Consider the following 24205-nt stretch of genomic DNA (forward strand, 5'->3'; position numbering starts at 1 on the left):
GTGATAACCAAGCTGCTATAGATATTGCTCACAACCCATCTAGGATGACAAAACTAAACATATTGAGGTTGACCGTCACTTCATCTGGGAGAAAGTTGCTTCTCAAGATGTTTGCTTGTCTTATGTTTCATTTGATATGCAGCTTGCTGATCTTTTCACCAAAGCAGCCACCAAAGTCAAATTGGAATTAGATTTGTGCTAGTTGGGAATGATGAGTATCTATTCCCAACTTGACGGGGATTGTAGTGATACAGTGGACCAGACCTGATATTTAGGTGTGGTCCCATAAGTTCAGTTTCTTGTTGCTTATTTTTGCTTTATGCTTGCTTTCTTGTATTGTTATAGGTAGTAGGGCATTTTTGTCCTTTTACCTAATGTTATGTTAAATACATATAAATAATACTGCTTAGGGTGACAGTAATGTAACCTTTTTGCTCATTCCTCTGTTGTTCTTCTTTTATTTTCTTCTCTCTTATTCTCTTCGATTTCTGGGTTACTTTTCAACCTAAAATTTCTGCTAACAGCAGTAACTTCAAGTCTTTCCTATCATCTAAGAGAGGTAATATCCTTCACACTTGGTGAACACCTTGTTGCATTGGGTTACTAGAGTAGCTAACTTTGCAATTGAAATGAATGAATGGTTCAGCTAGGTAAGGTGTTGCGAACTTGCAATGGTTGAGCTATATTGGTGCATTTATCTTTTGTCACTTTAATCTCTTTGAATGGCATTAGGAATATGGGTTATCTGATTTAAAGTCAAATTAAAGAATACAAATACCCAGAATTCCAAATGACAAGAGGTGTAATACTTTCCCTTAAGCTGAGCATAGAGTTAACCATGCACAACTTGCACAATACAGCCCACTTCACATCTCCCCTTGAAATTACAACAGCAAATTGACACTCAACTTAAAAAGGGAAGACAAACTGTTGTTGACAAGTAATCATCCAAAAGAATGTTCAACCTTTAAAGTTTTGACACTCCATGAACCATGATCCTGTACTTGACTTCAGCATTGGAACTGAATATAACAAGTTTTTACTCTCTCTCTCTCTCTCTCCCTCTGTTCCCCTTCAGTTTTCCCTCTCTCCTTAGGAGTTTGGTTCACTCAACGAACCCTGAGTTAGGCAGCACCTAATAGTTTGGTATTAGAGCTATGACAAATACTAGAGCTACAACCATGGAGGCACGAGTGGTGTTGGCAGCAATGCAGGGCAGAAAGATTCTTTGAGTACAACGAAACGTCTGGACCAGATAGGGTGGTGTTGCCAGCAATGCATCTGGATGGAGACACAATCCTCTGGTATCAGTGGTATTGTTGAGGGAACCTCTGTATTTCATGGCTCAACTTCATTGATGCCCTATGTGTCTGATTCGGGGCTTCTGGTTATGAAGATTTTGACGAGTCTTGCAAAGATAAAGTAGGAAGTGTTTGTGACTACCAGTTGGAGTTTGAACGTCTATTGCTAAGAGTCCAAGGGTGGTCGGAGAAGGCACTGGTCGGAGCTTTTGTGGGAGGACTCAAGGAAGAAATACGGTTAGAGGTCAAGGCGATGCATCCATCAGCTGTGATGGCCGCAACAGCCCTAGTCCGCACCCAAGAAGAAAAGATAGCTTGAGCCCGACGTCTGAACCGCTCGTGGCAGCAGACAAACAAATCATTTACAACACCCAGATCGGAAGGGACGAGACCCAATAAAGAAGTTAACATCTTAGTTCAACCACCAGGTAACTTAGGCCCGAGCCCCATTATTCCATTCAAGAAATTAATGTTGACAGAAATGCAAAACCGTTGAGACAAAGGTCTCTACGGCAATTGCAAAGTGAAGTTTGGCCCCGACCATAGATGCAAGTCTCAACAAGGCTTCTTATTATACACCGGGGATGAAGAAGAAGATCAGCAACCGGAAGAAAGATCGTAAATGATGAACACCGGGCTGAAACCATACAACCAGAAATCTCGTTACAGGCCCTAGCGGGGTTTTCATCACCCCAAACCATGAGGGTGATGGGTCTAGTTCGGGGTCACTAAGTGTCTATCCTCATTGATAGTGGTAGCACTCTAAACTTTGTAACCACTATGCCAGTCAAATGATTTGGATTACCAGTTCAGCCCACAACCTCATTTAAGGTCGTGGTTGATCTTACTCCAAAACTTTGTAACCACTATGCCAGTCAATGGGACCTTACTCCAATGCAATGGAATTTGCATAGACATTGGGTTACACATCCAAGAGCAACAATTTGTGGTTGATCTTTACCCACTGGAGTTAAGTGGGGCCGATATTGTATTGGGAATTCAATGGTTGCAACAACTTGGGCCTGTTCTATGCGACTAGGCCCGTTTGTCTATGGATTTCATGATAGAAGGAACAAGAGTGCATTTACAAGGCCACTCAGCTAGCCGAGCCAGCCCAGTAAGCTTGGCATCCATGCTGAAAGAAGCATGAGACCCAAATCAGCTCATTATCTGGGAATAAAATCATACATGCCCAACATTATCCTAGGACCAAGATACATCGACTCAAGCTGATTACAAACAACAGCTCAGCAACATTCTCCGACAATATGCTGCAGTTCTCAAGGAGCCAACGAATCTACCCCCAACAAGGAGCCATGACCACAGAATTCCACTATTGCCAGATGTGTCTCCTACCAATGTAAGGCCCTACTGTTGTCCCTATTTTCAAAAACAAGAAATTGAAAAACAGGTTCAAGAACTGTTGGATAAAAATTTTATTCAACCCAACCACAACCCAATTTCTTCACCTGTTCTTGTCAAGAAGAAAGATGGGACGTGGCGATTTTGTGTGGATTAGCGGGCACTTAGTAATATTACAGTTAATGACCGCTTTCTGATTCTAGTAATAGACATGGTTTCAAATGTCGCGAAATTTCGCTAATGTCGCCCGATATATGTTGATGTCGAGGCTCACTGACATGAAAATGGATGGATATAAAAATTACATTATTTTGGAAATGTCAACCAAATCGATTTAAATAACCAAAAAAAAAAGACTGTTTTTCCTACTAATGTACATTAATAATATAATATATTAGTATATTATGTTAATATAATACAATATATTAATATAAATTAGTCCATTAATAATTTCTATTTAATATTTCAAATAAAATATTTATAAAAAAGAATTAACAAAAAATAAAAACAAAAGAATAAATTAATTACTTTATAATATAAAATATGCAATATTTTTCATGTAATAAAATATTAACTAGTTAGTATTTTTAAAATATTTATTAAAATCAGGAAATGTTTATTAAATTTTATAATAAATCATAATAAATTCATTAAGTTTTATAAGAAATCAGAATTTATCATAATCTTAATACTATAAAAAGGAAAATCAGTTTATTAAATTTATAATAAAACATAATGTATTATAACTTTAATATTTAAAAAATCAGAACAAATGTATTTCTATTTACTAGTGTGAAATAAATATATTAGAATTTATAATAAATCAGAATTAAAAATAAGAAAAGAAAATATCAGATAACCTTGTAAAAACATCAAAATGCATAATAAATCAGTAAATCGTCATTTATTAATTTGTTATCGATCTTAGTTTCTTAGCTTTATATAATGGTTAGGAATAAGATAATAGTCTAGAAATATGTATTAATGTTTCTTTTATCATTTTACAAAATATCATTGCATATTTCCACATATTTCATAATATTTCCATAATGTCTCTAAGTTTTACTATATTTCCCCTTGACATTTCTGACATATGTCCTATATTTTGGTAAGCGACATTTCCATCGACATTGACATTTTAAACCTTGGTAATAGATGAGCTCTTGGATGAACTCAAGACTACAAGAATCTTCTCAAAGTTGGATTTACTGGCTGGATACCATCAGATTAGAGTCCATGAAAGTGACATTCCAAAACAACGTTCCGGACTCATGATGGCCACTATGAGTCCCGGGTTATGCCATTTGGCCTCACAAATGCCCTGGCAACCTTCCAAGCCTTAATGAATGACTTGTTTAGGCCACATTTACGTTGTTTCATATTAGTCTTTTTTGATGACATTTTGGTGTACAGCCCAACATGGGCCCAACATTTAGTGGATTTGCAGATTACTCTAGACATTCTCTTACAAAATCAGTTGTATGCCAAAGAATCGAAGTGCGCCTTTGGGCAGGCCATGTACACTATTTGGGCCATGTGGTGGAAGATGGAATGGTCTTAGCAAATCCGGGCAAGATATCTACCATCAAACAGTGGCCAATGCCACGTAATACCAAGGAACTCCGGGCATTTCTAGGAACCACAGGGTGCTACTGACGCTTCATTAAAAGCTATGGGGTAATTGCAGCACCACTGACAGTCCTAAAGAAAGACTCCTTCATTTGGAATAACAAAGCCCAAGTAGCATTTGAAGCCTTAAGAGCAGCGGTGTCATCCCCACCAGCTCTGGCTTTACCAGATTGCAACAAACCTTTTGTGGTTGAGTGTGATGCGTCGGGATTGGGCGTGGGAGCAGTGCTGATGCAAGATGGTCAGCCCCTTGCCTTCTTCAGTAATGCCTTATCCAACACACAAAATCACTCTTCAGTCTACAACCGGGAATTGATGGCAGTTGTATTGGCAGTTCAGCATTGGCACTCCTACCTGCTAGGCCGTAAGTTTGTGATTAAGACTGATCACCAAAGTCTGAAATTCCTATTGGAACAATGGGTCCTTTCTCCAGACCAGCAGTGTTGGGTTTCAAAGTTAATGGTCTTTGATTACACTATTGAATACAAACCTGGAACAACAAATAGAGTTGCTGATGCGCTGTCGCGTCAACCTAAACAATTAGCGGAGAGCATACTCCAATTGCATGTGTTCCAACAACCTACTACAGCACTACTGGACCAATTACGGGAGGAAGCAGACAATAATAAGGAACTCCTTGCAATAAAAGCACAGTTGTTGCAGCAACTAGGTATCAAACCTGGGTATTCTATCCAAGGGTCAGTGCTGTACTATAAAGGTAGGATGGTGTTGCCAGCAGACTCAGCCCTTTTGGACCAGCTACTGAATTGCTTCCATGCGACACCGATGGGTGGATGCTCAGGAGTCCTACGCACATATAAGAGAGTTTTGTCCCAATTTTATTGAACGGGTATGCTAAATTCCATAAGGAAATACGTATCTACATGCCAGGTATGTCAACAATGCAAGTATGAGGCCCAATCCCCAGCTGGCCTCCTAAAATCATTACCCATACTTAGCCAAGTTTGGGAAGATATTTCTATGGATTTTATAATGGGCCTACCAACCTCTGCCGGTAAATCAGTCATATTAGTGGTGGTTGATCGCCTTTACAAAATACAGCCACTTCTTAGCACTGTCACATCCATTTGCTGCAATCACAGTAGCCGACACTTTTGTTTGGGAAATAGCTCGTTTTCACGGTTTCCCAAAGTCTATTGTTTTTGACAGAGATCCAATCTTCATCAGCCTCTTTTAGAAAGAACTTTCTTGCTTCCAAGGCGTACAACTAAGCAAATCCACAAGCTACCATCCACAATCAGATCGGCAAACAGAGGTGGTCAATCGTTGCTTAGACATATATTTGCGATGCTTCACCGGAACCAAGCCAAGACAATGGTTCAGCTGGTTGCATTGGGCTGAATGGTGGTACAACACTACCTATCAGATATCAGCAGGAATGACCCCTTTTAGGGCATTATATGGTCATGATCCACCTACATTGATTCCTTATGAGAAGGGCTCTACAGCAGTAGCTTCACTTGAAGAACACCTGCTGAATCGAGACATCATTCTACAGGAACTTAAACAGAACCTGCGGGCCCAACAATGGATGAAACAATCATATGATAGACATCATAGAGAAGTACACTATCAGGTTGGTGACATGGTTTACTCGAAATTGCTCCCCTACAAGTTACTTTCAGTACAATAACAATGATGGAACAAGCTGGCACCTCGCTGCTTTGGACCTTTCAAGATCTTGTAGAAAATTGGACCTCTTGCATACAGATTGGATCTCCCACCAGATTCAAAAGTGCACCCAGTTTTCCGTGTCTCAGTTCTCAAAAAATGCTTGAAACCAGATGCTATAACTCAATCATATCTTCCCAAATTCTCAAGTGATATGGACCTAGAAATAGAGCCTGCACGTATCACTAATTTCAGATGGGTCAAAAAAGGCTCCCACATTGTTCCAGAAGCTTTAGTCATTTGGTCGCATCTGCTGGAAGAGGATGCAACGTGGGAACCCTATCTACAACTGCAACACCAGTTTCCCCATATTGACCTTGAAGGCAAGGTCCAACTTAACCAGGGGAGTATTGTTAAGACCAAGAGCTGCGGCAAACCAAGACCCATGCACGAGAATAGCCAGCCTACATATCAAGTTTACAAGAAAAGGGAGAAGACACACCAGCAAGAGGTTAATCCAAGTGGCAGAATGTTAGAACAAAGTAACTGTCCTACAACAAACTGTAACAGTCTTGTAACAAACTGTAAACTGTGAACAGCTTACCTGGGCTATAAAGACCAGAGGAAGAAATGATGAACAGGAGAAGGATTCCATTCGAACATCTCTCTCTCTCTCTCTCTCTCTCTCTCTCTCTCCCTCTGTTCCCCGTCAGTTTTCCCTCTCTCAGGAGTTTGGTTCACTCAACGGACAGAGTTGGGCAGCACCTAACAGAATGCTTCAACATTGATTAGCATATAATTTATCTCTAACTAGTGACCCTTTCAAGTATGCCAACCATAGTTTTCAAGGTGCCAAGGTGAGACTGGGCGTCAGGGGGGCTCTTGCCGCCTAGGCGATGGATTTTTTTATATAGAAAACGTAGATCCTAGGGTAGTTCCCTAGGTACCATAGCCATATTTCTTTAATAATTATTCATAAGAAAAGTATAGAGTTCATGTTTAAGTAGTAGTAGTAGTTGATAGACACAACAATTTCCAATCAATCTCTGGAATCTACCTTTGTTATTTAAGAGTTAACTGCAACCAGAGGACAGATTATGATTAGGATCAATGCCAATAAAAAAATACGATTGGGTAACCAGCTTGCGGGTGTCTTTCAAAAGATTTTTAGCACACTTTAATTGAGAAACAAATATTACCATTCTTTGACATTGCCACTTAAATGCCCAAGGAATACTACAAGCTGTCCAAGTCTTTGATTTAAAATTCTGTAGCAAAAAAAAAAAAAAAACAGAAAGAGCTCTTCAAATTCTTAATCTCAGTAGTATCACTCCTTGTAACAACTATATCATCTATGTAGACAATAGGTGTTATCAAGGAGTTGTCCTTGTTTTTCATGAATAGGGTATGATTACCGTGAGAATGACTGAACCTAACCTTCCTGACTGCACTTTTGAACCTTTTCAAATTAGGTGCTAGGTGAATGGTTTAACCCATAGCTAGACTTTTTGAGATGACAAACTCATTTCACTTTCTGGAGCCTTGAACCATAGCATGAGGGTGAATAAATCCAACCTTCCTGACTGAACTGCTGAACCTTTTCAAATTAGATGCTAGGTGGTTGGGTTAACCCACCACTTTGAGACGATAAACTAATTTCACTTTCTGGAACTTTGAACCCTAACCATGGAAGCATATATAGTTCTTACAAAAGACTTCATTCAAGAAAGCATTTTTATATCTATCTCATACAGTGGCCAATCATAAAAGGCTGCTTCTCCTTTCCTGTGAGATACCCAACTGACCTCTGTCTCTATACATTTTTGCCAATTGTGACCACTTGAGGAAGTTCTCCCTGTTCAGCCTTACTGTTGTAATTTGTAACTTGAGCATTAGTATTGTCATGGTGACCTTCTAGAGAAAGCTGCCCTCATTTTCTTTGCCTCGTAATCAGAAGTCATGGATAAAAAGGCCATTACAATAGGTCATTCAGACCCAGTTAATTTCTCAATCAAATATTCCTTCTAAAGAGCACCACCTGCAATCTGCCCCTCTGGAAGAGGCTTCTATGAATTAAAAAGGAACAACAGTTGTCAGTAGATGTCTCCCTACACTCCACTAATTGTTTCCACAAGAAAAGAAACCTCCTATAGGTTTTTCCACAAACAGAAAAGTCCTCAATAAAAAAATACAAGGGCTGACGGTAATATGCAGCTTGGAAAAAATTCGTCAGAAATTTATTCTTTCATAAGAACCACAAGACCATTTCTTATGTTTCAAGGAATGTGCTCTGGGGTTTGGAGAGGAATCTGCAAAGTTTTTCCTCATTCATTAAAGGTTGAAGGTACAAACTGGGGGATGGGAGCTGGCAAAAGAAGAAATTCCAACTATTGGGAGCTGATGCAGGTGGCAGATCTGCTTTCTGTGGTATAAAACCGGGTTGTTAGTCTTCAAGCCCAAGATGCAAGGTGAAGTTGAATGAACTCTGGGCTCTTCAAGGTTAAATCCTTTTACCAAGGTCTGATTGGTGAGAGCAGATCTCCTTTTCCAAGCAAGGATATTTGGGGAACTGTTGTCCCTTCAAGTTATTTTATTTTATTTTGTTTTTCTGTAGGTGGTGGCCTGTGATAAATGTTTGACAAAGGAAAATTTTGGTCAGTAGGGGAATGGGACTTGCAGGCGACAGTCTTTTCCCACCTGAACAGGAATCCAAGACTTCCAGCCATCTATTCCTCCATTCCAGATTCTCTAGTAGAATCTGGCACCACTTCCTGAAGGCCATGCCATTTCAATGGTGCTCTCCATATTCAGTTTAAGCCTTGTTATCAGAAGGGCATATAAAAATCATGAATTAGAAAGGTGAAATGCTATTGCCTGCTATATTCCTCTGGCCATTTTATGGGCCATTTAGCTCAGTGTTTTAAAAGAACAAGGCATAAGAAAGCACCAAAAACATTTTTCTCTAGAGGTGAAATAAAAAAGCAAGGAGAGGCATGCACCTTTTTGAAGCAAGGTGCAATGAATTAAGAAAATATTAAAAATAATATTATTCAAACTTTAATTTAAACTAAATGTTTTAAAAGCCTATTAGCTAAATTTAAAATACATAAACATTACATATAAAACGTACTCAAGGCTTTGAAGAATGTCAAGCTTCCAATTTTTTTTTGCTTCTTTCCCAATTGTATTATTTCAAATAGGTAAGTCCATGTTAAGCATCTTTCATTCCTTATTTTCTGAGCTGCCTTGTACCAACCCCCTTGAAGCAAGCTCAAACAAGTCCATGTTAGGGTCTTAATTTCTTAATATCTACAAAAAACGGTTTAATAACTAATTATCTTTAAAAAATATATTTTATTAGGAAGAATGAATGAACACAATTAGCAAATAGTTGTGGAGGGAGTTAATAACAGAGAAATATGGCTTAAATGATAATGGGATTCCGATGTCTTTTGGATGTGGGGTGTGGAGGGGGATCTATAAAGCCTTCCTTGCCTTCTCTCGAGAGGGATAATGCTCCTATTGGGCAATGATCTAGAATAAGGTTCTCGTTGGACCCATGGTACGATGCATTAGCTTTGAAGGATAAGTTTCCTGACCTGTTTATTTTAGCTGGCAACAAAGAGGCTACCGTGGCTGAATGCTTTCAGGTTGATGGATCTTTGGGTGCTTGGAATCTTGCTTTTAGAAGAAATATTTTTTGACTGGGAGGTGCAATCTGTTGCAGAGTTGATGTCTCTATTGAACAATTAGCAAGTCATTGCGAATGGTTAGGAGATTTAAGGCAGTGGAGATGGTCCAAGTCAGGAGAGTTCTCAGTTAGTCTTTTTATGCTAGCTTGGTGGGTGAGCAGGATAGTTCATTTCCTTATGGAGAAATTTGGGGAACTGCATCTCCCTCAAAAGTGAAATTTTTTGCTTGGATGGTGGTCTGGGAAAAATGCTTAACCAAGGATTCACACTGGTCAGGAAAGGAGCTAATCTAGCAAACATGGATTGGTCACTTTGCAATGCCCATAGGGAAACTGTGAAGCATTTGTTCCTACATTGTAGCTTTTCTTCTAAGGTTTGGAATCATTTCAGAAATGCTGTTCCAGCTGTTGGGTGCTTCCCAATCTCTGTGAAGGACCTGTTAGCAGGGTGGAGGATTCAAGGAATGTCCAATAGAGGGAAAGCTTGTTGGGAGGTGGTTCCTCTAGCAGTGCTGTGGGCAATCTAGTCTAAAAGGAATAGTAGAACTTTTGAGCAGAAATCGAGTCCGGAGGTGGTTATCAATGCGGTGGTTGGCATGTTGAGAGCATGGCTGACTAGCTGTTAACTCTGACATTTTTCAGTCCTGATGACCTCTTGTCCACTTTCTTTAATGTAATTTTTTTTTGGGGGGGGTCCTTAAAGGAGTTTTTTGTGTAAAATACTATTGTACAGAGGACCATACTTGTATAGTTTTTCTTAGTTAATATAATTCTATACTTTTCTCATAAAAAATAGGGGCTCCTCAAAGCTTCGGTGAGTGAGCGTGCTTCAAAAATTTCAAAAAAGTGCAAAATTTAATAAAGGCACACACCTGAACTGAGGTGCAAGGCATACTAGGTGCATACCTTTTTGCAAGGGCTGTGCCTGGACCTAGACGAAGCATAGACCTTAAAATGCATCTTACTTGTGCGTGTAGGCACACCTTTTAAACCATTTATTTGGCTAGAAAGAAATTCTAGAATTTTTGAGCCAATAAAGAATCCTGACAAGGCTGTGATTAACTTCTCTTTTTGAGTGTTGCAGGACCTGGATATCCACTTATAGATTGTTTAGAGGAGTTTCTCTTTTTTTGAGTGTCATTTTTTTTTTGGGGGGGGGGGGTGTCTAGTTGAGTTTTGTCCATATGTACAGAAACTCTTTGTACAGAAGACCTTTGTATACATTTTGAATTTTTATACAATCTGTATCATACTATACCTTTTTTTTTTTTTAAAAAAAAAGGAAAAAAGTATATGCGGATCAACTTCTTAAATCCAATCAAGATAACCTCTTCTGTTCAACCATAGTACAAATAGAAGTCACCAACAACTGTATTCAATCAACTGAAGCGCTGATACCAAAAAACATCTAAACTCATACCCTACCAAAGTCTAGGATTTTCAGTCTGAGATGTCCATGCTGATGTCAGCAGGTTCCTGTGAGATACTTCAAGACTTAGGAGGTGAACTCAATCGTGTCTTGCTGTGATAACAAGTTGTATCTATGTTTTACATTTTGTCTTTAGACCACTGTCAATTCAGTTATAATAGAAAAATCATGTAAATTGAATTGTAAGATTTGAACTCTAAATGGTAGCAAGGTTCAAAATATCGATACGTTTTGATACTTGTTTTTTTACCTTATTTTATTTTTTTTTTCAAAACTGGTTCAGGGGAGCCGGTCTAGGACCCCTCCATCCCCTGAACCGGTCAGACCCCCGATACACCCACTGTAGTGGCATATCGGAAGGGTCCCGGAACGATACGTATCGGCCGATACGGGCCGATACGTAACGATACTTTGAACCTTGAATGGTAGATTATCTCAGAAAAGGATTCAATAGAAGGATACTAAGCTTCAAATGGAAAACATTTCAATTTGCCTATCAGCAGGATACTAAACATAGTTATATCTTTTTCTTTGTTTTACCTCTTGCCACTTAGTTGTTTGGGTATATGTTGTCTTCAAATGGAAAACATTTTAAATTTAATAAGTCACACAGACTGTAGCTCAGTTCTTACTTGAAGCATTGAATATGCAGTGTATGTTTACATCGCCATTAACATTCTTTTCTTCCTAAAATTATGTTTGTCCTCTTTCTTTGGCTAAATTTTCCTGATTGTTTCAGGGTGCTATCCCTTCACTGATAAGGATCCTTTCCTCATAGAGAGCTGTCCTCATGTTTACTTTGTTGGTAATCAGAATAAATACAAGACCCGCTTGTTAAGAGGTGCTTTCTCTTAATTTTTTTGATGGGATGTTAGAAATCATATCAAATGAATCATTTCTCTTTTGTTTTCATTGTTCTTGTTCTTGATGCATAATCAATCACCTAAAATGGATTTCTCATAGGATGTCGATAGACATGCAGATTATTTTAGGTTTTCAATAAATGAAATGATATGAAATTTTCTTCTTCCTGGTGATGACTCCATTTTGGATGGTCACATGTCCTCAAATGTTATGAGAAAGAAAAATACAAATTGAACCATTTTATTACACATGCTCTCATACAAATTGATGGTATTTCTTGAATGTAGGATCAGAGGGACAATTAGTAAGGCTTATTTGCATCCCTAAATTCTTGGAAACTGGTGTTGCTGTTGTGGTAAGTTGATCCATACTCCATTTCTTTTGACTAACTAAGATTAATAAACTAAATTTTCCCCTGTAAAATGTTGGCTGTTGCTAAAATAGTATTGGCAACATGGACAATCATACCCTGAATTCTGTCTGGTGAAGTGCAAATCCAGGCTAAAATCAAAAGATCCAATCTCATTATGTCTTTTCAGAAGACGCTCCACACCCAAAAAGAAAAGGAAAAAACAGATAAATGAAATCACTAAAAGATGTACTACATTCTGAAAATATCGGAACCTCATTTAAGCACATATGTCAGATATCTAGTTGTATGGGAGTGAGACACACTTCTATTCATTTTTTTTTTCTTTGTCCTTTTGCATGGAATGCATGGTTTTAGAGAGAGAGAGGTGGTGTTTTACAGATAATATTTGAAAATTTTCTGTAGTTTTTTGTTCTTGTTCCTTCTCATGATTTAATTATGTTACATTGTGCAGCTTAACATGAGGAATCTTGAGTGCCATACTCTCAGTTTCTCAACACACTTTGACCCATAGCAAATGGGGTATAACTTGCAACCCTTTGTATCTGTTTCTATGCAAATTGTTTGTTTTTGTTGGCTGCTAGCATGCTAATACCTAATAGTCCATTATCATTATGATACTTCATAACTTGATTTACATGGAAATAAGTTATCTTCATCTTCCTATGTATCTCCCACTCCCTGACAAATTTACCCATGCCTATGCTTGAACTCACACTAACAGAGACAACCACAGTAAATGAAAAGAAGGATGAAATGGAATGAAATTAATATATACTTTCTTTCAGTTAACCTTCTTTCTTGTTTTGCTTATACCTTCCTATTTATCACTATTTTGTTTTACTGTAGTTAAAGACTGCTTAAACCATTGTTTTATAGGTAAAGTATATTTTCATTAATGCAAAACCATAAGAGTGGCCAAAGCCCTTACAGAAAGTGTATATGGCCTATTATGCACTCACTAACTCAGAAGTGATGCTGGTATAATCATAAAAATATTCTGAATTCAAGCCTGGAACTCTTCCAAATGGATTCCCAAAGTGGATGAGGCACTATTTTTCCCATAACACTAGGACCTTCACATTTCTCTTCATTGGTTCTCTTATTTTTCTCCTTCCATATGCTCTAACAAATAGCAGGGGAAACAAGGTATCATAAGATGTTACTCCCATTTGGGAAATTGCCAATTTGGGACAGAATTCTACCCAGAAATGCTCATCACCTTACTTTGATCAAGGCCACTCTAACTAATCTGCCAGTGTATTACCTCTGTCTTTAAGATCCCAGTGGGGGTGAGTAAAAGATTGGAAAAATTGATGAAGGGCTTTTCTTGAGAACCAGGGGAGGAGAAAAAGGATCATAGGGTTAATTGGAAGATGCTCTGTAGGAGTAAGAATTTTGGAGCTCTAGGAATAGGAAACACTCAAACGAGAAATGTAGCACTTCTGGTAAAATAGCTATGGAGGTTTCCAATAGACAGGGATAAGCTGCGGGTTAAGGTGATATTGAGCATTCATGGGTTGGCGGCTAATGGCTGGGACGCTGGAGTTTTGGCTAGGGCTACAAAGGGCCTCCCCCTGGAAATCCATACATGATATCCTTCCATCCTTCTATTGGTCAACTACAATTTGTGCTCTGGTAATCTTGTTAAATTCTGAGAGCATATTTGGGTGGGGGATAGGACACTGAAAGATCAGATCCCTTGTTTGCTTTATCTACTTTCAAAAATGAGCCTGTGTCCTCTTTTCTAGTTTCCTCTAGTTTGGGTTAGGGTTTGATTGGGATTTGGGTTTAAGGAGGGGAGTCAGAGGCTATGGACTAATTTGCAGGGTGTTTTCTCACCAATCTACTGTGGGTTGTCATGTTTGGACCCTTCCTCCCATGGGTTCCTTCTCCTGCACCTCCTTTTTTCAGAGTCTAGTTCAACCCTTTGCATCTCCTGGACAATCTTTCCCTATTAAGGAAGTTTGGGGTAAACCTATTCCCACTAGGATTGCAGCTCTTTGTTGGGAGGTCTTTTAGGAAAGATTCAACTCCTGTGAACTTCTTCAAAGAAAAAGACCTAATTGGTGCTTATCACCACGCTGGTGCATTTTATGTATGGCTAATGGTGACTAGTGAGACATGCTATCACTTATTAATCTCCCACCCTTTTGTTTTGTATATTTAGGATTGGTTTCTCTCTGTTTGGTTGTAGATGGACTCCCCCACCAGATTCACAAAGTTTGTTTGCTTCTTTTGTTAGTTGGCCAAAGAAGAGGGGCTGGATGCTTTGGAGGTGTACTAGAGCAGCCATTTGTTGGACGATTTGGGAAGAAAGAAACTTGAGGATCTTTTCTGAAAAATAAAGTAGAGAAGCTCTAATTGAAGTCATTTCCATCAGAGTGGTGTAGTGGGTTAAATATCTGGAGCTGTTTGATGGTATATCTACAGATGATTTGCTTAGAAACTGGAAGGAAGTGGCCAATTTTGCTCCGTTAAAGGCTGAAATTAGGCCTCTTTGGTCCCCACCAATTGAAGGTTTCGTTAAGTTGAATTTTGATAGTAGTGAGGGTAATCCTGGTTCTTCTGGTATTGGAGGTGTATTCAGAAATGAAGAATAAAAGGTCGTTGCATTATTCTCAGGACCAATAGGTACAGGTGATTCACTCAGAGTCAGAGCAGAGATTATGACTGTCTTGGAAGGGTTACAGAGGGCAAAGGAACTAAATATTAGAAATTTAGTAGTTAAGGGTGACTCCAAGCTGGTGATTAATTGGCTACATTGCTGCAACAAGAGGAAATTGGGTTATGGAGTTACATCAATGAGAAAAGAAGGTTTCGATGGCTGTCACAGAATATGGAAGTAAGACTCCAATAGATAAAGCGAAGTGCCAATTCTTTTACTGATGCTCTTGCTAAACAAGGGGTGGGAAGGGATACCTTGTTTTAGACTCTTGTAAATTGTTCTGTTTTGGTGGGGAGGGCTAAGAGAGTTTATCTCTCCCCTCTTCTTTGTTCCTTGTTGTAACCTTCTATTCATCTAATGAATTGGTTCAGTTATTGATAAAAGAAACTCATCACCTCCCAAAGAGCTTAATTGAATTCTACCAAATGTCAGACCAAGAAGGTGCAATGGAGCAGATAGGGGATTGACTTATAGGCTATGTTTCCTTGATATGTCAAGGACATGGTGTAGGATATGGAATTTACACAAAATTTGAAGTATATGACACCCTTTTATAGGAATCTGGGTTATTATAGCTTAGCCATGGGGAAGAGAGCATTCATTGCATGTCTTTGCCATTGGATGTGAGGTGATTATTGGTCCAAATCTGCATCCCATTATGATATCCACATGAAAAAGTTACTTTCTTTTTCCATATGGTCCAACAAAGGGCAAGGGAAACATTGTTAGACAAAGTGTTACCTTTCTTTTGGAAACTCATAGTTGATCAAGCACCAATCTGGGGTGGAATAAAAAAGGCCATTATCCAATGTTGATTGTAGTTATCTAGGGTCTTGGGAGGGGCGGACTGGATGGGGACCTGACGTTTGGCATTTTTTGCACAAAGTGGCTGATCTCATGCTTGAACCTGTGATATCATGCTTAGTCAGCCTGAGATTCATCGAAAACCAACCAATCTGGGATGGGATGCTACCTAAAAATATTCATTGCCACCGAAAGAGCTTAATTAAATTCTGACAAACGCCAAACAAGGTGATTATTAATTAATGTTCAAAACCTTACCCAACTATGCCAACTACATGAAAAGATCTGAGGGGATATTAGAAGCTGAGTTTCTATCCCATGAAAATGGGGGGATTGTTCTGCAAAAAAGCATTATTTCACAGCTGTGTTTCTTCCTGGTCTTGTACCTGTCTCCCTAGTTAACTTTGATTTCCCCCTAGTATCAAGGTGGAGGTCATAGTGCCTCATTGGAAACCAATTCAAGCGTTCTTCCACTGTTGCTCCTTTATCAACAACCATATTATAGATGACTGGAAAATTCTCATGTAATGCATGTCTTTACTATTTATCATCCAAAAAATGAGCAAAGTTTTTCTTGCTCAACTACAAAAGGTGACTGGTCAAATCATGTTAGTGCATGGAAACATCCCACCATTCCCTGCAACTATGAATTCGCTTGGTTTAGGGTTTTTTATATTTGATTCAATTCATTTTTTCTTTGATGTCTTGTTTGTTATACATATTGTGCAATAGTCCATCCTTGAAATCATTAGGAGAGTTTTTAATCCAATGTGTAGCATCAGTTAGTAATTTGTGCGTCTTTCCCTTCAACTTTGATTTCTTGGTTCAGGACTGTTCACAAAGAAGGCATGTTGGGACTTGAGATCTGATGAACAAAGGGATGCGGGTTTGATGACAAATATGGAATTTGTTTACCTGCATATACGTTCATTTAAGGGTTGAGGATACAGTCTCTAAACAAAACTCTCGCAGCAGCCATGAAGCTCCTCGCTTGGAATTGTTGGGGTTGCAGTGATTGATGCATAAAAGATTTGATACGATGTTTCTGATACCAAAAACAACTTAAAGCAAAAATGCTTTCTTGTTAGAATTATTATTATTATTATTATTTTGGTGAAGTTACTTTTAGAAGATTGAGCTTTCAAAAGTAATCACGGGGTTTCTGCAAATGGTCTTCTTAGCAGTCTATTTATTTGTTATAAATATCGAGTACTCTGACATTTTTGTTTGTTTCTAATCATAATATCATTCATGTTTTCATCGGTTTCCATGGTATTTAACCTGTTTGGTGCCCAGGAACCACAATCTAAAATTTTCATATGGTTTGTATAAGTTTTGTAATAGCATTACATTTTTTTTTTATTTCCGAAAAAGTACAGACAGACCCAATGCAGATTTCTGATTTCCACTGCAGAGCTATAAATACTCAAAATGGCAAAACCCACTCTATGCCTATAAATTCTAACCCTGGGCTGAACTGTCTTTCTCCCTTTTATTTTTCTTAGATCTTAAATAGAGCCTGAACCGTGCGTCTTTTACTCAATTCTCTGGTCATTTTACTAATGGTGCACCACTCTCTTTTTCCCAGGTTACTCTTTCTGATCCTAACAAACATGTCGCATTTTTCAAATTTATCTATGTTCAAAGTGATTATTTTTTATTAATTATGATAGCCTACTAAAAATTGGTAATTTGAAAGCCGTCATTGTGTAATCCAATTACATTTATATCCCAAATCATTCGAATTTTTAAAGTATATAAAACTATTGGCCAAAATAATTCTCAGAAAATAATAATATAGTGCCCGTTTGGGAGGGGCTTTCAAAACTGGCGGTGGCTTTTGATCTACAACTACAAGCGATTTGACCCGTCTATACCCCATTATCCCTTAAGGCTTAGTTTGAAAGGAATACAAATATAAATATGTAGAGTGCAAAATCTTGTCTTTTATATGATTTTGTATGTATTTGCAGAGTATATATTCGTATTTATACTCCTTTCAAATTGAGCCTAAAGAATACAAATGCAAATATGCACAGTATAAATAGATACAAAATAATACAAAATACAAGACTTTACACACTATATATTTGTATTTTATACTCCTTCCAAACTGAACCTAAGGTTCAAATTTAAACTGTCGATACTTCCTAATTTGTAGTTTCCACGTATTACTCTTTCCAAAAATCGAGTGATACTTCTTAATGAATATCAAGGTTCGGGTCAAAGATCTAGCCACTCTCTAATTCCTAGTATTTCAGCTTTCAGGTATCACTTGTTCCAAAAATCTATACATTTCAATTGAATGATACTTCCTAATGAAGATCCAAGGTTCGGTTCAAAGATCTAGCAACTCTCTAGTTCCTAATTCCTAGTATTTCACGTATCACTTGTTCAAAAAATCGATATACTCGCTGCACATTGAGAACATCTCTCCGGGAGATATTCCCAGGGTGAGGAGAGGATGTGGGAACAATTTGTAGGTTGCAGATCCAAATTCCGGAGTGCCCAGTGAAGCCCCCTCTCTCAAGTATAAAGTTGAGGTGCATGAGCTGGCATTGGCGTCAGAGCTGTGTTATATCATCATCCCATCCATCATCAAAGTCAAAGCAAAAGGCGAAAGCCACAAGCCACTACTCTTTTTCATGCTCGAACTCTGTCCTAGATACAAAAATTTGATTAGAATAATTCTAAAAACGATATATTCTGATGCTATGGTCAGGAATAGTGGATGTGGATTTGGGAGGACCATCAAACAGGCACTGAAGATGAAATGTGGTGGGATATTTGGGTGCTCAATCACTAAAAAACAATCTCGTCTGGATTAACGAATGCAGTTGCAGTGTTCACCTCATAATCTAATCCTCTCATATGAATATCACCATTCTATAAATGGCAAAATCTCGCAGGCAAGGTTCAAATTATCGATATGCCCAATATATTGGTAGGGGCGTATCGGGTAATATCAACAGTGTTTTTAACCTTTTAATTTTTTTTTTCAAAACCAATTCAAAAGGGCCGGTTTAAGGCTTCTCCACCCCTGAACCGGTAAAAACCTTAATACACCCACTATAAGGGCATATCGGAAAGCCACCGGCACAATACGTATTGAACCTTGCTCGCGGGTTTAGTTTACGATGCTCAAAATGGTGAATCTGGATCCGAGTTTGCAGTCACCTGGGAGGTACATTATGTGGAGTGGATCATAGCTGTTAGTCTACTGTTTGTTTTGCTACATCATTGATTATATCTGGTACTGAGAGTCAGAGATTCAATAACCAAAGGAGTAGAGGCTAGCTAGAGACCTTCACTCAACCAACGCATATAATGCAACAAACATATTAAGAGATAGTTTATCATAAAATGAGCACAAACTAGAGCATGCACAAGATTACCGCAAATCCAATTACAAACAAACCTATTGACCTTTTGTAGATCTATACTACTAATTCACCAAGCATCCACCACTTCTTTTATTCAATAATACAAGAGATCAAACCACACTATGCCAGATGGGACCTTGACCAGGAAGTCCTTACAAGTATTGTATCTTCACTGCAGAACCAGACAATCTTGGGGGAAATGTGGTGCAGGGGTTGGCACTGAGGGCTCAAATAGAGCTTCTTCCTGCTCCTCATTTCCAACATTGGTCTCCTCCACACAAGCCTCTTGAAACCCTGCAGCTTCCAATATGTAAGCCTTCACCTCTTCAAACCTCTCATCTGAAAGAGAGACCTCAGCTAGAAGCCTCCAAGCATAGTCTTCGGATGCTTCTCTGTAGTCGTCCTTCCTCTTCAACACAATATGTCCACTTATCTCCCACACAGCAGGATTTACTTGGGTGTCTAGAAGCTCCTGGCTCACTTCTCCTAGTGCTTGCTTCTCCGCATAACACTGTTCAATCATTTAGCAGCAACCACTAGTTAATTTCCAATGCAAAATCTAAGATTGTAATGGCAAGTTAAGAAGATTCATGTGGTTTGAATGACTAAACTGGCAAGAGTATTAAAAATTATAACTATCAATCTACCTGTCTAATATATATACATATTATCTTTGTCGTCTTAAATCATTTTTGATAATTGCGCTGTTATCATGAAGTCCTGGTTTGCTTGATTTATAAACTCAATACTAGTGGTCTAATGAGATAGAAAAGGAACCTTATAATGAGAAATAAACTTGTGAAGAAATTGCTTTGTTACTAATGGAATGAGCCTAAGTGAATATGAGCTATTTTTCAGAAAAAAAAAGGAACCAAACAAAAGAAGTGATTATTATTAATATGCATCTCTGAATGGGTGTATGAGGCAGGCTTGAGGACACTTGCTGTAACTAGAAGTGTAAAATCCTAAAATTGGGTACCCGAATTGCACCCCTAGCTGTAACCAAACTGAAATTTCTCATATTGCCTACAACGGTTTTAGTTGGGGGGGGGGGGGTCTATAAAACTTACTGGATTTCATATCAGAAGAGATAGAAAAAGAAACAAAATATTATTGCAGCTTAAAAGTTTGATCATGAAAACCAAAAAAAATGTTGTCAGGAGTAGGTGGTGACATAATGGGTATACAGATACACATTAATGGACACATTAGTATAGTGGTTAACTGGTTATTACCAATTACTGTTTTTGTGAGTATCGCCTAATTAAAAAACAAACCCAAATCTAACAATCAAGGGCGGGGGTAGGAAAAAAGTTGAGGGTATTATTGGAATTCAGAAGTTTGATCATTGACGAAATGCAGAGGGGAGTGAGACTCTCTTTTATTATAGGCTATGGATTAGGAGATTTCACAAAAAAAATGTCTTATCACACCAATTGAATGAATTTGCACAACAGTCTCCATGGTGAACATAAGCATTCTAAAATTTGTTTTTGTACAAAGTAGTTGCCATAAGGGGCTCTTCACATTAATAAATCGTTCAGATTTCAAAGTAGGTAAATATAACTAATTCAACTCGGCTATCTCCACTAATCAAGCTAGAACAAACGAAGATATCTGCAACCTCAAGTAAAGCAAGTACTCTAAATGAACAACCAGTTAAGATTCAACGTAGAATTGGGAAGGAAAAAATACCTGAGGGAAAATGAAGACCCGTTTACCACAATCGGAGATCAGGACATTGTAAGGAATGTTGTTTTCTTGGAGGCAAATGCAAGAATTTGCAACAGCATCAGATAAATGTTTCATTGTTTTTCCACCCTCAAAAACCAATCCCCTTACTGGATAATTCAACAGCTTGGACACTGTCACTCCATTGTCAGGCACATTCTTCACTGTGTTTAGTTTTTCAGTGGGGGTCTTCTCCACGGGGAAGGGCATGGATAGGTAATACGCCTGCAACAATGGGGTAATTGTCAATCATAAATGTAACTGAGCCAATGTGGATAACTACTGGTTGCATTTGTAAGGACAACATGTGGGAATTCAAAAGAAACGAGACTAGAAAATAAAATAAAGAAATTTATTACCTGGAAATGGAGGTGATTAATGGTTGCGAAGGCACCCAAACTATTGTATCCCAATCTAAAGAAGGGATCTGCTGCTTCAGATGCCATATGAAGAGCAAGCAAGAAACTCTCATGGTCAATCCTCTGAGGCAAGCAATCGAGAACTCGGGGAATCAGAAGTACATGCCCATACTCAATTGGACTCACCTGAAAACCAAATGGAACAAATGTTAAACAAGAGTTGTCTTATATCAATTTGCCTTAAATATTCTACCACAACCATTGATGAAGTAATTCAGAATCGAACTGGACTCACGTTTATGGCAACAGCATTTGGGGATTTGGAGTTCTGGCCGATGGGAGCATTGGGGAAATAGTGAGTCCCATTGTCCTCACTCTGCTCGAACCTGAAGAGCGCCTCCTCTTGGCCAACCTTAGTGAAATTGAACTTCTTTTCATCAAAGGGCTGAAGGACCCGATCCACACGGAACTCGGTGGGCCGTTTCTTCAAGTGGCGACCTTCGTTGAGCTGAGCAATGAATCCATAATCCCCAGGAATAACCTTGGTCTCGCAGGTTGTCACGTCGTAGCGGAAGAGCCCTCTGCTCATCCGATCCTCCCACTGCGCCAGCAGCAATTCATTGAGGAAAGAAACCTTAGGGTTGTCATCCGGTTCAATTGCTGCCCCACCTTTGATCAAATCGCTGCCGTCTCTCTTGAAGGCATAGAGAGGAAGCTTTGATACTGAAGGATCAACACAGCGACCAATTTCAATACAATCGAAAACTTAAAACAAAGAAAAGAGAAAGAAAGGAAGAAAACTGAAGAGGAAGGAGATAAGGGTCTGAGCCTTACCGGGAAGGCAACACTTGCCGAGGCAATTCCTGCCACAACCGAGAGCTCCAGGAGTGTCTTCCTGGAAGTTGGAGACGACGGTTGGAACCCTTTTGATGGTCAACATCTTGGACGCAGACGATCGCGAGAAGAAGAAAAAGATTGAGAAAATTAGGTGGGTTTGCGACGTTAGTTAGTTCTTCCCCAGTTAGACCTGAGCGGAGAAGGTGGAAAAGGGGAGGTGGGTAAGGGGGAAAGAGGAAAAGAAACAACCGCCGCCGGCGAGGAAGAGGAGATCGGAAGGGCTTCCGCCTTCAGAGGGAAGAGCACCCCTACCACCGTGAGGGGAAGGAATCCTCTTCTCGAACAAGTTCTGTGTTTGATCCACTTGTGATGGGCTTTGTTGCTGGAGGCGTTGTTGGTGGTGGAGATTCCACCCGACCGCTCCAAGTACAGCCGTGATGACTCAACTCGATTCCTACTCTCTTCTCTCTCTCCCTCTCTCTCTCTCTCTCTCTCTCTCTCTCCCCTCTGTATGTCTGGTCGGTTTGAGCGGGGGAGAACTGGAGAAGGGAAGACCATATATAGGGCTGCTGGCTGGGGGAGAATATTCCAACCTTTACGTGTTCAACTGTATGTTTATGACTTTTATGTACCTTTGTCTGACTCTGGATACATACATTCTCTCCAACTTCTTGGAGACGGAGAAGTGGAGAGGTATTCCATCCTGTCCGGTCTTAATGCGGATCTTGAGGACAAAATATTGACACGTGTAATTTATTTTTTGAGAAGAAAATCTAGACCAAGTGTACATAATCTTGGTCACAGGATTTAGACCTACAAATGTCCCACTCCCAGCCCCCGCCTGCCTTTCCTTTTCTACTTTTTTGCTCTCCTTTTTGTTTTGTTATTACTTATTTCTTCCAATGAATCCCAATTCCCACAGCACAATTCAACAAACCATGGTTTTTAAAATCGACCCGGTGACCGAACCGGTCAGGATCCGCTTATTGGGTCGAATGGTCTGGTCGTTTGAACCAAATGCTTGGCCCGTTTTAACAAAAATAAAAAATAAAAAAATGGTTAAAAACTGTTCAAACGGTTCGTTGACCAAAATCAACCATTTTGGGGAAAATGGAACTGGTCTCCGGTCCGGTTCGATTTTGAAAACCATGCAACAAACAACCCTTCATTTTCGTTCATTTGTTTTTCTTCCATGTGGAAGGATATTCGGCCTAGCCAAACATTCTCTTCTCTGATAATCAGCTAAGTTGCCACGTGTCTAATTCTTAGACATTATATGAACCTATTTAATTGCAGATCCAATATTGGGATCCTTAGCTGTGAAGTTTGCTTGGCTTGTATTGTCCAGAAGTGGTATTCGTTTTTGCAGCAGTTGATACTTGATGGATTAAAATCTCAAAGAAGACAATTTTGTCTTTGTCAATAGCTCTAGTTTTTCTTTTTCCGTATCCAGATAATTCTTTCATCCATACACCAATTAACTAGAAAGAAGAAGATGCACCTGTCACAATACTTTCTCAGATTTCCATTTTCTTGGGGAAAAAGGTAAAGAAGCAAAAGAGAATAGGGTCAGATAGTTTGAACCCAAATATTGTTTTCGCCAGTGTGCATTACAGATATATGCTATATTAATACAAACTTTGAACTTGAGGTGTACTAGCCCTTAACCCAGTACCAAACAAAGTAGAGATGTTTCTCAGAAAATCACTACCCAAACCTCCTAACAAAACAGAGCTATTTCTTAGGAAATCATAATCATGCCTTCTATAGGGATGTTTCTAAGAAAGTCACAAGCAAAAACCAACAAAACGTAAGTGCTTTTTCGAAAATTCCAATCCTGTCTTTCTTTTGCCAAAAATTTCCTCAACATTCCCATTCCTAAGAAGCAAACCCTATCCAAATTGAATTCATTAGCCTATAATTCATTAGATAACTCAGTAGACTCTTCTACGACAATTTTCTTCAAGAATACAAAAGTATCTGTCTGAAAGAGAAGAGTATGACAGACCTGATAAAGGAAGATTTGGTCCGACCTCTTGACCAAGTACAAAGAGAAGAGCATGACAGCTCGGCACGGTAGTACATTCAAGGCGTGAGCTCCGAGAGGAGGAACTAGTGGTCCGAGCTCCCAAAAAGGAGCCCCAA

The 24205-nt window shown here is 38.9% G+C and overlaps 2 protein-coding genes across 4 annotated transcripts in view; one reads left to right on the forward strand and one right to left on the reverse strand.

Annotated features, from left to right (window-relative positions):
* POLD2 (DNA polymerase delta small subunit) overlaps nucleotides 1-16919 on the forward strand; it is a 48697-nt gene extending 31778 nt beyond the window's left edge. Inside the window, exons 13-16 of one of the 3 annotated variants that reach the window (XM_088980074.1) lie at nucleotides 11784-11885; nucleotides 12196-12263; nucleotides 12733-12800; nucleotides 16580-16919. In XM_088980074.1, the coding sequence (XP_088836200.1) occupies nucleotides 11784-11885; nucleotides 12196-12263; nucleotides 12733-12792 (230 nt within the window). In that variant the 3' untranslated portion in view covers nucleotides 12793-12800; nucleotides 16580-16919. Of the gene's footprint in view, nucleotides 1-3818; nucleotides 4113-11783; nucleotides 11886-12195; nucleotides 12264-12732; nucleotides 12801-16579 lie in introns of those variants that run through there. The other 2 variants (XM_088980075.1, XM_088980076.1) reach the window with 2 other exon arrangements.
* Nucleotides 16920-19075: 2156 nt separating this feature from the next.
* On the reverse strand, nucleotides 19076-22747 carry LOC148863865 (GDP-L-galactose phosphorylase 1-like). The gene is made up of 5 exons (XM_088979532.1): nucleotides 22058-22747; nucleotides 21519-21946; nucleotides 21224-21409; nucleotides 20829-21089; nucleotides 19076-19644 (listed from the first exon to the last, which is right to left on the reverse strand). Exons 1-5 carry the CDS (start codon nucleotides 22161-22163, stop codon nucleotides 19303-19305), a joined length of 1323 nt encoding a protein of 440 aa, XP_088835658.1. The 5' UTR covers nucleotides 22164-22747; the 3' UTR covers nucleotides 19076-19302.
* Nucleotides 22748-24205: the final 1458 nt, after the last annotated feature.

Source organism: Nelumbo lutea, chromosome 3, assembly GCF_056320005.1.
Source record: "Nelumbo lutea isolate HS-2025 chromosome 3, American lotus-T2T, whole genome shotgun sequence".
NCBI classification, from domain to species: Eukaryota; Viridiplantae; Streptophyta; class Magnoliopsida; order Proteales; family Nelumbonaceae; genus Nelumbo; species Nelumbo lutea.

Bases quoted from the DNA above. Each gene is read 5' to 3' on its own strand.
- LOC148863865 (XM_088979532.1), bottom strand. From the start codon at position 22,163: ATGTTGACCATCAAAAGGGTTCCAACCGTCGTCTCCAACTTCCAGGAA. The intron at 21,090-21,223 runs GTAATAAATTTC...CCATTGTTGCAG, and splicing joins TTAATCACCTCCATTTCCAG to GCGTATTACCTATCCATGCC. The intron at 19,645-20,828 runs GTATTTTTTCCT...ATGATTGAACAG, and splicing joins GGGTCTTCATTTTCCCTCAG to TGTTATGCGGAGAAGCAAGC.